Genomic DNA, 12049 nt, shown 5'->3' with positions numbered 1-12049 from the left:
GCCACAGGAACGTCCTAGAGGCTGTAAATCTGGGAGAGATGAGATATGATTTAGATTGTGAAGAAGCTCTGGCTGCCTTGAACAGAATGAAAAGTGGGAGGCAGTAGGTTCCTCATTTGCCAGGAGCCTCAACCCCTCACAAAGCAGAAGCTGCATCAAGGGGTGAGCAGAGCAGGTGCCAGGAAGGTGCCCTCACTTCCAACCTTCACAAGAGCATTCTCTGAGATAAGGCATGACTGGCTATGGTCTGTCCAATTTCCAGCTAACCTGGGTCCCTTTCCTGCCCTGCTCAACCGACTTTGGTGTAGATCCAGGAAAAGCAAAGTCCTCTCAACTCTTATCCTGGGGTCTTAAGAGTCACCAGGACAGGGGCGCCTGGGTGGCTCAGTGGGTTAAGCCGCTGCCTTCCGCTCGGGTCATGATCTCAGGATCCTGGGATCGAGTCCTGCATCGGGCTCTCTGCTCAGCAGGGAGCCTGCTTCCTCCTCTCTCTCTCTCTGCCTGCCTCTCTGCCTACTTGTGATCTCTCTCTGTCAAATATATAAATAAAATCTTAAAAATTAAAATTTAAATTTAAATTTAAAAAAAAGAGTCACCAGGACACACTTCTTCCCCTACCCTATACAAATCTGTATCACCAGTCCTCTGCAGACCTCACAAACCTCAGCTCTACCCTCTCTTCTCTGACTCACTTTACCCCAAACCAAAGCCCCCTGAAACAGTGTCTTGCCTTGCCATTGGAGCCAGGTGCAAAAGGAAAAATATGCACCCTATTATGTACATGTTTTTAACCAGTTAGTTTTTTTCAGAAAATGAAAGTAGCTAAAAATATATTTAAAGAAAAGCAGTTATATTAAAACATACAGTTGGGGCGCCTGGGTGGCTCAGTGGGTTAAAGCCTCTGCCTTCGGCTCAAGTCATGATCCCAGGGTCTTGGGATCGAGCCTCACATCGAGCTCTCTGCTCAGCAGGGAACCTGCTTCCCTTCCTCTCTCTCTGTCTGCCTCTCTGCCTACTTGTAATCTCTGCTGTCAAATAAATAAATAAGATCTTTAAAAAAAAACAGTTATTTTTAAGTTTACATATTTTACTTATACTCTTATAACTAATTTGTTACAATCTTACTTTCCTAGCTTTAATGAAAGCAAACTCATCAATAATATTTTCAAAATATCTTTATCTTGTTTTTAACTGAGAGAATTGCCATATTGACAATTTCCTTTGAATAAATAAATAATTTTAAAATGACTTCAGCTTACTAAAACATCTTTTTTTTTAAAAAGATTTTGCTTATTTATTTGAGAGACAGAGCAGGTGAGAGAGCACAAGCAGGGGGTGCGGCGAAGGAGAAGCAGGCTTCTCACTGAGCAGGAAGCCCAACGCGGTGCTCGATCCCAGGACCCCAAGATCATGACCTGAGCCAAAGGCAGACTCATAACAGACTGAGCCACCCAGGCATCCCCTGAAACTACTTTTATAAGACATCAGTGTATTGTTAAAAAAAAAAAAAAAACTCTCAAGTTCACTTTCGAATTTGGATAAGATTGTACTAAGCAAAATTTGTGCATGGGGTTTAGAAGATCCAAACCTGACACTGATAAGTCAAGTTATTTATATACCATACTGCTGGGATGCCTGGGTGGCTCAGTTGGTTAAGCAGCTACCTTCAGCTCGGGTCATGATCCCAGCGTCCTGGGATCGAGTCCCACATCGGGCTCCTTGCTCAGCGGGGAGCCTGCTTCTCCCTCTGCCTCTGCCTGCCATTCTGTCCGCCTGTGCTTGCTCTCTCTCCCTCCCTCTCTGACAAATAAATAAATAAAATCTTAAAAAAAAAAATAAAAAATATAACCGTACTGCTTACAACTATTTCAGATTAAATGTCACACTACTTGAAGCACCAGAATATTTAAGATCCAACTTACCAGAAGATTAATTTTTCTGTGGGTAAAAATTTTAAATCTTAAGACACAGTAGGTTCAGCATCTGCCTTCCACTCAGGTCATGATCCCAGGGTCCTAGGACCAAGCCCTGGATTGGGCTTGCCCCCAGAGGGGAGTCTGCTTGTCCCTCTGCCCCTCCTCCTGCTCATGCACACCCTCTCCCTCTCTAATAAAAAATTTTTAAAGAAAAATTAAGACAATTTAATTTTTCATATCTCCATTTCAATGTAAAGCTAGGATGTCTATAATCTACTTAATTTGTATTGATTAATTACATTATAGTTTTTTTTTATTTGACAGAGATCACAAGTAGGCAGAGAGGCAGGCAGAGAGAGAGGGGGGAAGCAGGCTCTCTGCTGAGCAGAGAGCCCGATGCGGGCTCGATCCCAGGACCCTGGGTTCATGACCTGAGCTGAAGGCAGAGGCTTTAACCCACTGAGCCACCCAGGTGCCCCGATTAATTACATTATAAAAGTGATGAGCACTATGATAATCTCTAGTGATTAATACATTTTCAATTTTTTTACATTGCTTTTTTTGTTTATATTCAAATTTGGCACATCTGTTCATATCTCTTGCTGTTCACCTAACATATTTTCAAAGTAACTTTCATTTATTGTAAGCAAAGGATTCGACCTTCTGTTAAGTGTAGAGCTTTATATACAGACATCTTTTACAAAGTATGGAACTTTACTCACTTTTCTACCTGTTCAATAGATTTTCCTGTACAGATAGATAGCATAAATACTAGTAATCTATTTGCACCAAAATGTTCCTGATTTCAGCATAATGTATTTTGTCATCTGATCTCCTATCTTTTAACGAATTTAATTTTTGTGCAGTGCCTTGATTTCTTTTGATCTTGAAAGTCACTGAGTATCCATATGTGTTTTTACACTGAGCCACCCAGGCGCACCTGAAGCAGGATTTTTGCATATTAAATTAAGAGTATGAGCCGGGCAAGATTCAAACTTAGCAGAATCACGTTTTGGGGAGATACTGCTTTGTACATCTTGTACATATTTGCTCTGTTATCATACCTTACTTTATACTTAACTGTTATCTCTCCTAGGCCTCCTCTGGTCGGTAAGAGTTTCTCACTTGTTTTTAATGACCCTTTCCTCTTAGGAACTATGAGTAAGGATCTATCTTTTCGATGGCAGTCATCTCCTGATCTGTTGGCCTTGCCATGCCTGAATAATAATAAAGCCTACATTTTATTTATTTTTTAAAAGATTTTATTTATTTGGGGCGCCTGTGTGGCTCAGTGGTTTAAGGCCTCTGCCTTCAGCTCAGGTAGTGATCCCAGGGTCCTGGGATCCAGCCCCACATCGGGCTCTCTGCTCAGCAGGGAGCCTGCTTCTCTCTCTCTCTCTCTCTCTCTGCCTGCCTCTCTGCCTACCTGGGATCTCTGTCTGTCAAATAAATAAATAAATTTTTTTTTTTTTTTTTTTTACATTTCACTGAAAAGTTTTTATTGGCCTTTTGGATAGAAACGGGAATTTATTTGCCAGGAAGGAAGGATGATCCCATCATACTTCTGCTGGAACCAGCGCATGGCCTCCTCTTTGCTGATTCTGTGTTTGGCCCCAATGCAGCCTGTCCTGCGCTTCTTGTCTGCGATGCTGAAACCTGGCCTACCCAGCACCACATAGAAGTCCAGGCCGTAGATCCCAATGCTTGGGTCATACTTGATACCCAGATCGATGTGCTCCTGGATCCCAAAGCCAAAGTTTCCAGTATCAGAGAAGTTATTTTTTCTTAACTCATACTCTCGAACCTTTAGACCTTTCTCCAGGATTTCTTCTGCCTTGGCCCCACGGACTGTGCAGTGGACAGCAATCTTTTCATTTCTCCTGATACCAAAGGATCTAACCGTGTATCTAGCTTTGGAGAACACGGGGGTCTGGCCTGTGAGCTGCTCCAACACCTTGGCTGCCCAGGTCAGTCTGTCTCCACTCTCCCCCACGCAGATGTTGAGGCAGAGCTTGCGGATTCGAAGTTCCCGCATGGGGTTCTCCTTTTCACCTTGATCCTACGCCATGGTGGAGAACAGGAAGAGAAAGTGAAGCTTCCGGCCCAGGGCCTTATGGGTCGGGCAATAAATAAAATCTTAAAAAAAAAAAAAAAAAAAGATTGCCTTGCCTCTTCTTAGGACTCTGGATTTCCATATATATTTTAGAATTAGTATAACAATGTCCACCAAAAAAAAAAAGGTTATATACATCAGTTGGGAGAGTTGATATCTTTATTGTACAGTTTCTAATCCATGAACATGGTCTAATCCTTCCTTATATTTGGGTCTTCTCTAATATTTTTCACTGATGTTATATAGTTTTATGTGCAGAGGTCCTAAGGGGGAAGGAATCATAAGAACCTCCAATCTGTGTGCCAAGTCAGGCAGAAGTTTTGGGCAAAACTACTACTACTTGCAATTGGTGTGCAAAGAGCAGCAGTCTTCAGGGACTGAGCCTTTAACCTGTGAGATCTGATACTATGTCCAGGTAGACAGTGTCCAAATTAAATCACAGGACATCCAGCTAGCACCGCCGAACTGCTTGCTGTCAGAAAGATCCCTACACATTTGGTGAACATAAGCGTCAGAAGTGGAGTATTCTGTATGAGTAGTAAAGGAGGCAAACAGAAAGAAATACTGGGATTTTCCTTACACAGATGTTAATTTGGTTTTTTCACTCTCATTTTCTCATGCGTATAGTTTTGCAAGAGCTACATGCTGTGTGATACACAGCAACAGACTGAATGCAGAAGCAGGTGTGAGAATCCAGTTATCTTCAATTCCGCGAGACATTAAAGAAATTTGCAGAAATGTAAAACAATGCCACTCTGCTCTCAAATGTTTTGGAACATAGAGTTATTTTCATGACAACACTGTTACTTGTATTAGCATGCAAAGATTTTTTACTGTTATTTTAAAATTAATAAACAGTTAATTTTTCCAGCTTTAACCCCGAAATAGAAAATTCCAGTAGATACAACTCACATAAGCGAAAGCTTTTGGAGGGTCCTCAAAAAACTTAAGAGTGAAAGAGGTCTTGAAACCAAAGAGTTTGAGAACTGATGTTTCAGGGTCGTCATCAGCACTTGGTGGCATCCCGCTTCCAGGCTCCCTTGCCTGCCAGCAGTGCCACACACTGGAGGTCGGAGGAACTGCAGGGAATCACCTGCTCGTGGCCTTAATACCTACTGACTGGGACGTACCTTATCTTCAGAGATCTGGGCATCAGCCACCCAGCTCCCCCTTCTCTAAGTCCTGTAACACCACCTCTTCGTTTTGTCCTCCCAGCTCTAGGAGTAGGAGGAATGGAGTTACCTTAGTCTTTTTCTTTTGCTCTTACAGGATTCTAATCCCTGTGTGGCCAACCTCTGTTTCAAATCCCCTCTTTTGCAAATACCTATGGTGTCTGTTGGCTTGACTGAATTCTTTTTTTTTTTATTAACATATAATGTATTATTAGCCCCAGGAGTACATGTCTGTGAATTGTCAGGTTTACACACTTCCCAGCACTCACCATAGCACATACCCTCCCCCAATGTCCATAACCCAACCACCCTCTCCCTACCCCCCTCCCTCTGGCAACCCTTAGTTTGTTTTGTGAAATTAAGCATCTCTTATGGTTTGTCTCCCTCCCCATCCCAGTTGTTTCATTTATTCTTTTCCTACCCCCCAAAAAGTAAAAGAATGAAATAGAAAAAGAACAAGAAACAATAGATACACAGTAAAGAGGTAATATTCATCAAATCTGTCCACTGTCTTTAGTCGTCATAACTTTCCCAGGTTAATCCCAGCTGCTGTCTACACTCTGAAGCCTGGGAACTGTCATCACTGCTCAAGATCTAACCTCCAGAATATACAACCCATCCCCACTCTTGTATCTATTTCTGCCCAGAAATGAGCACTAGAAGTGGAAGATGTCCTAGTTCTTATCTTGATGGAGATCCTGAATAGTACTCTCAATTCATTCTACAAAGCCACTCATTCTTTCCACCATTATCCCCTAATAGATCAAGAAAGCCAACTGGGAAGCAAACTGTTACACAGCAAGGACATATTCAGGTCAAATGCTTTTCCCGAGTTTACCTGCTATTACGTGCACATAAATACACCTTCTACTTTCAGTATCTTGTTAGCTAACCTTCCAGCCAAGGGACACACCAGCTAAAGATCACAGTAGTCAAGAGATTCAGCTCATGAGGGATTCCTGAGCTCAGAAATACCATATCAAGTTACCATATCAAAGCCACCTCAGACAAAAGATTCACTAGTCAAGAACACCTCATCCCCAATCCAATGTTCCCACCATCCTTGGGACCTGCCAGAAACCAATCTGCATTCTTCATCCCACCCAACTTTGAGTTCTGTCTCCCCTCACCTCTTATTTTTTGCCTTGGAATATCCAGCTTGCCCCTTTTAAAATGCTCTGAGCTAATTACTTATTCTGTCAAGCAGATCACCATGCACTAGTTACCAATAAAAGGAGAGGGCTCAAAATACGTGGAGGGTAGCAAAGATCATCACAATGTCAGAAATACAAGTCCAAACACTTCTGCCCACTGAATCTTGGTCTCAGAGTTTCCAAGGAAGACACAATAAAGTCCAGCACTGGAGGAGACACTTCTGCTCACGTGAAGAAGAGACAGCACAGGACCAGCTCCAACAGTGGGTGTCTGGGCAGCACGTGCAATTGGCCTTTATGAAATCCTCTTGGGCCACAGCAGAAGAACCCTGATCCCTCCTTCATGGAGTCTGAAATACTAAAAGCTGGGGTCAGGCCTGAGGACACAGGCACTTAAGCAGAACAAAGGAATACACGATGAGCCTGAAATAGGGAGAGATATTCCCACATGAGGTGAGGAACCCTGCAGGCTGTGTGGGCTTTTTAGCTCTTGGTCAGACAATATTCCACACCCAAGGCCTATTCTTCTGTGGCAGGCATAGGTTGAAAGACTCTGCACATGAAGACATTCCCTGAAGACTTCCCTGGCCCCTGGAGTGTGTGTCCCTTGGGCTGTTCTTCGTGCTTCTAAGTCCACGCCTGGGCTTCAATATGGTTGTGTCTTTGACAAATCACCCTGGAATCTGTATTTGTGGACTTCACTGTGTCATCTCCTACCCACTTACAAGTCTCTACAGATTGGCTTCTCACACCCTCCACTCCCTTGAAACAGCCAGCGAAGGGAAATATCAGCTAAAACCCAGTGGCATTAGCATCCATTGATAGTTCTTCCCTGAATCAGTAATGACTAAGGTGTTTGAAATGGCTGCCAGTTTTCTTTTTCTTTTTTTTTTTTTAAGATTTATTTATCCATTTGACAGAGATCACAAGTAGGCAGAAAAGCAGGCAGAGAGGGAGGGAAGCAGGCTCCCTGCTAAGCAGAGAGTCTGATGTGGGGCTTAATCCCAGGACCCTGGGATCATGACCTGAGCTGAAAGCAGAGGCTTTAACCCACTGAGCCACCCAGGCACCCCCAGCTGTTAGTTTTCTAATGATGGATAACAAATGCCCTCAAATTTATTTATTAACTCACAGTTCTCTAAGTCAGAATGTCTGTGTTCTCTACAACATTCAGAATCTCACAAGGCTAAAATCCAGGTAGGTGTTGGCCAGTCTCAGGAGCTAGGATCCTCTTCCAAACAAATATGGTTATGACAGAATTCAGATCCTTGCTCTTACAGATATAAAATAGGTCCTGTTTCCTTGCTGGGTATCAGTTGGGAGCCACTTCAGCTAGGGGCTGCCTGCATTCCTTGCCATGTGGCCTCCTCCATCTTCAAGCTAGGAATGGAGAATCTCCCTTGACTGCACTCCATCACAGGCCTTGAGTCATTTTTGCCCATAAGACCCAGTCCCACTGAAGAACTCACTGGATTATGGTTGTCCCATGGAGGATATTTTCACTGTCTTAAAGTTAACTGATGGGAACTTAACTCCAAGAACCAAACCCCTCCACAGCAGCACATAGATTAGTACTTGAATGAATAACAGGGAACACGTGTGTGTACACCAGGGACCAGGACTCTTGGGGCCATCTTAGAATTCTGCCTACCACCATGTTGAATTCCCATTTCCATCATTCCATCCACACTTACTAGATGGCATTCTACTTAAAAAAAAAAAAAAAAAAAAAGTTCTCTTTTTCACCTCCTTTCTCTTTCAGTCAGTATGAACTAAAGAATTCTTTTCTAATTCAATATTTTGTAATCTATTATTGACACTATTCCTTTTCCTCCCATTCTGATTGTGAAATCTCCTAGTTTTCTTACGGGCCTTGTCTACTTCCTCTCTCCCCCATTCTATGAGAGGCAACTGGGGTACTGCCCTCCTGTGAGGCCCACAGATAGGGTTCCCCAGCAAGGGGAGCCAGGATCAGTTCTTACGATGGCTCCCAACCAATCCCTATCAGGGCGGGTGGAGTCAATGTCCTGATAGAGGATAGAACCAGCTCTAAGCAAGTCCTGGAGAACGAGAGAATAGTGAGACCACGCCCCGTTATGCAGACAGCCAATCAGAACTTGAGGTGCTGGTTTCTCCATTGTGAAGAAGTGGCCTTTAACCACTGGAGTCTTGGGATGCTGGAGTCTTGGGTTAGAACGAGGGGAGGTAGAGTGGGTTTGGCTCTCTGTTTTCAAGACACTCGGGATCTGTCTTTGTCTGGGTGGAAAGATCATGCCCCCAAAACAAGCCCCAGCCGATGCAGGGGCCCCACCAGCTGCAGGGGCCCCACCAGCTGCAGGGGCCCCACCAGCTGCAGGGGCCCAACCGGCTACGCAGACCCCTGAGAAGCCGCCAAAGGAACCACAGACTCCTGAAGAAATGGCATTTTATGCCCCGAATTACCTATGTTTGACCATCCTGGCTGTACTTCTTTTCCCTCCCCTGGGATTAATAGCTGTATTCTTCACTTACAAGGTAAAACAATACCTGTGCCATGGCCCATCCTGCCCTCTTGCAAGCCCCTTGCACCTGCTTCCATCCTGGGACCCGGGTAGGGGTTTCCCCTCAGTGCCCATTGGTCTCCAGCCCTTCCCCAAGGGTGTCACAAGGCTGGACTCAGGAAGCCACATCTAAAGCTCCTATCCCTACAGACCTGGCAGGCCAACAAGAACAGCCAGTGGGAAGACGCTTACATCAACTCAGGCCGAACTGGTTGGTTGGATGTATTCGCCATACTCATCGGTTTAGGCATCATTTATATCTATGCCCTATTTATGTGAAGGTCAGGCCAGTAGTCCATAGGTCCACCCCAAATAAGACCCACCCACCAAGACACCAGCCAAATCAGCCGCCATGCAAGAAATCAACAGCTGAGACATCTTCTAGCCAAGAAACTTATCAGCCAAGGAACTCAACATCTGAGCAACCCACTAGCCTAGGGACATCATACTACTTCATCATCTTGGCCTCCAGAGCCATCTTCATCCACCTTGGGGATCCTCACTTTCATGCTCTGGATGTGCTTTACTCTTTGATGCTGGGCTTCTCTTTCAGAAAAATATTTATTTAAACCAATAAAAATGAAGGGGATGTTTCAGCTTCTCATATGGGTGCATGTGTGTGTTTCTGAGTCAGTGCTTGTGTTATGCTGGGGCTCTGTGTTTATCTCTGCTTTTTCTAGGAAAACAGAAGTCTCCTCCAGCTTTGGGAATCCCAAAGTCAAACTGTTGGGGGGAAATGGAAATACTTCAAGAAATAAACAATAGATTTAGTGGGAGAGCTGATGAAGACCACCTCTCTCCCAGTCAAAAGTAAATGGTCCCCTATTCATGGAATAGGGGAAGTAGTGAAAGAGAGATTAGATGCAAGTGTATCCCTAAGGAGGTCCCTAAGGTCTGTGTCTAAGGAAGGGGTGAGGTGTCAAAGATCCCAGATACCACTTGTATTATTTCTTTACAAATAAGTCCTACAGAGGATCCAAGATCACAAAGAAAATATGCTGCATGGTGTGGTCTAGGAAGAAATGGCCCTAGACAGCCAAGTAGGATAGCCCATATCCCAGCTTGGTGAAAAGGAGGTGGAGTCTACAGGATTGCCAAGTGCCAGGGTGGGAGTGACTATCTGAGAGGAGCCAGGGATAACACGGGAGCCATCCAGAATTAAGGAAAACAGAAATCTGGACTGACATCATGGACAAAAAACACCCAGGGGTTCTTACTGGTACCTTAACTTCATGAACAAACCCAAATTCAGACCCAGAAACCCTAGACTTAGCAGAATTAAGTTTCTATAGCCAAGAAGAACAGGGATTATCAATAAAAAGGAGGTTGAGGAGCTGTGGAAAAGACTGCTAACTCTAACAAAGCTCAACTCTTCTCCCTGGGAGCATTACTCAGCCACATGTCCTAGGTTCCCCTGTGTGGCCATGAGATGGTCTTTGGCTTTGTGGAATGTAATCAGAAGTGATGTGTGCCACAACCCACTCTGGTCTTTAAATGCCCCCATGGGCACTCTCTCCCACACTCTTCCACCCCTAGCCAACTGGCCAAGTGACACGCATGGTGATTTGAAGGCCACATGTCACAAGAAGAACTCCCATCAGCCTTGGTCTCTGAACAGGAACAGTCACTCTTTTTCCCAAACTGCCTCCCATGGTTGAGCAGAAAGTATGTATTGTGACATGTGTCTGGTCTATCTATTCCATAATTCAATCTTCCCTAACCAGTGAAGATGCTGGAAAATGGAGTTACATTTCTTGTACATCTGGGGGTTTTACTTGAAATTCATGCCCAACAGACCCATCTTGTTGGGCAGTTTAGAGGAAATAATGAGTGAAGGAAACAACAAAGAAAGGTGTTAGTCCAGAGTTAACCTTAATCTTAGCTGACATGATGCTGTGTCTCTCTCCTCCATGATCCTGGGTATCTTCATAGATTACATGTGCTTATGGGACAATGCTCATTGTTATGAATGTACTTGGAAAGGGGATTATGCTGGGTTGTCTGCTGTGTTAGTGGGTCTTGAGGGTCAGTCATCCCTGTGCCTCCTCAGATCAGCCCAGAAAACTGGGCCTGTCACATTCAGCTACAAAGCCCTGTGGAGTCAGAATGGCCCATTTCAGCATGAACAGCCAGGTCCAAAAAAGTCACATGGTGCTAGGAAACTTGGAAAGCCAGTCAATCTTCTCTGTTTGGGCTCTCTGACTCGCCCAAAGCTGTATTCCACTCTCAGGCATTACATAGTTTTTACCATCATGTAATTATAAAACCAAACAATGTTTATAGTCTTGTATCTTAAAACATCATCAGTTGAATTACCATAATGAAACATGCATATTTAACAATCTTACCCACTATTCTCTCTCCCTAATACTAAACATCACAATTTTTAACTCAATTTGTAGGCTCTCCATTTCATTATGCCTATCTAAGTATGCTCCTTTACTAGGCCATGATGTTGATTACATACTCTGGCTGGACTAATATTTTAACTCAGTTTGGCTTCAGTGGTTAATACCATGATGACTTCTGCAAAGGCTTTATCAAATCACACCTCAGCCCCAGTGTTTGAAAGAATCATTCTTTGCCTTCTTGGCAGTGAATTTCTGTCACTTTGATGAGTGAGAAGTGATAGCTCCTTATTGCTTTAATTGGCATTTCTCTGATGAGTAGTGAATTTGAGCATTGCTATGGACTGAATTGTGTCACTCCAAAACTGGTTATAGTTCAGAATCTGTTTCTTGGTTTGTTTCTCTCTCTCTATTTTCCCTTTGCTCATTTGTTTTGTTTTGTAAATTCCACATATGAGTGAAAATGTATGGTAATTTTCTTTCCCTGACTGACTTATTTCACTTAACACAATACTCTCTAGCTCCATCCATGTTGTTGCAAATGGCAAGATTTCATTCTATTTATGGCTGAATAATATTCCAGTATGTGTGTGTTGTATATATATACGACATCTTCTTTAAAATTTCTTTATCCACTCATCTATCGATAAGCACGGGTTGCTTCCACAATGTGGTGATTGTAAATAATGCTGCAAAAAAACACAGATGTGGGGCGCCTGGGTGGCTCAGTGGGTTAAGCCGCTGCCTCCAGCTCAGGTCATGATCTCAGGGTCCTGGGATCGAGTCCCACATCGGGCTCTCTGCTC

The 12049-nt window shown here is 43.7% G+C and overlaps 2 protein-coding genes across 2 annotated transcripts; one reads left to right on the top strand and one right to left on the bottom strand.

The window, feature by feature from the left end:
* Positions 1-3375: 3375 nt before the first annotated feature.
* On the bottom strand, positions 3376-3984 carry LOC132004845 (large ribosomal subunit protein uL5-like). Its single transcript, XM_059381437.1, is given in 1 exon segment — positions 3376-3984. A coding segment is annotated over 1 exon segment (570 nt). The 3' UTR covers positions 3376-3414.
* A 4642-nt stretch (positions 3985-8626) lies between these two features.
* Positions 8627-9174, top strand: PMIS2 (PMIS2 transmembrane protein). Its single transcript, XM_059381616.1, has 2 exons — positions 8627-8869; positions 9046-9174. Exons 1-2 carry the CDS (start codon positions 8627-8629, stop codon positions 9172-9174), a joined length of 372 nt encoding a protein of 123 aa, XP_059237599.1.
* Positions 9175-12049: the final 2875 nt, after the last annotated feature.

The sequence above is a fragment of the Mustela nigripes genome, chromosome 17 (assembly GCF_022355385.1).
Source record: "Mustela nigripes isolate SB6536 chromosome 17, MUSNIG.SB6536, whole genome shotgun sequence".
Lineage (NCBI taxonomy): Eukaryota > Metazoa > Chordata > Mammalia > Carnivora > Mustelidae > Mustela > Mustela nigripes.
Note: the sequence above shows the minus strand (reverse complement) of the source record. Positions and strands in the feature narration are given on the sequence as shown.

Coding starts and splice junctions, on each gene's coding strand:
- PMIS2 (XM_059381616.1), top strand. CDS start 8,627: ATGCCCCCAAAACAAGCCCCAGCCGATGCAGGGGCCCCACCAGCTGCA. Junction 8,870..9,045: donor CTGTATTCTTCACTTACAAG/GTAAAACAATAC, acceptor CTATCCCTACAG/ACCTGGCAGGCCAACAAGAA.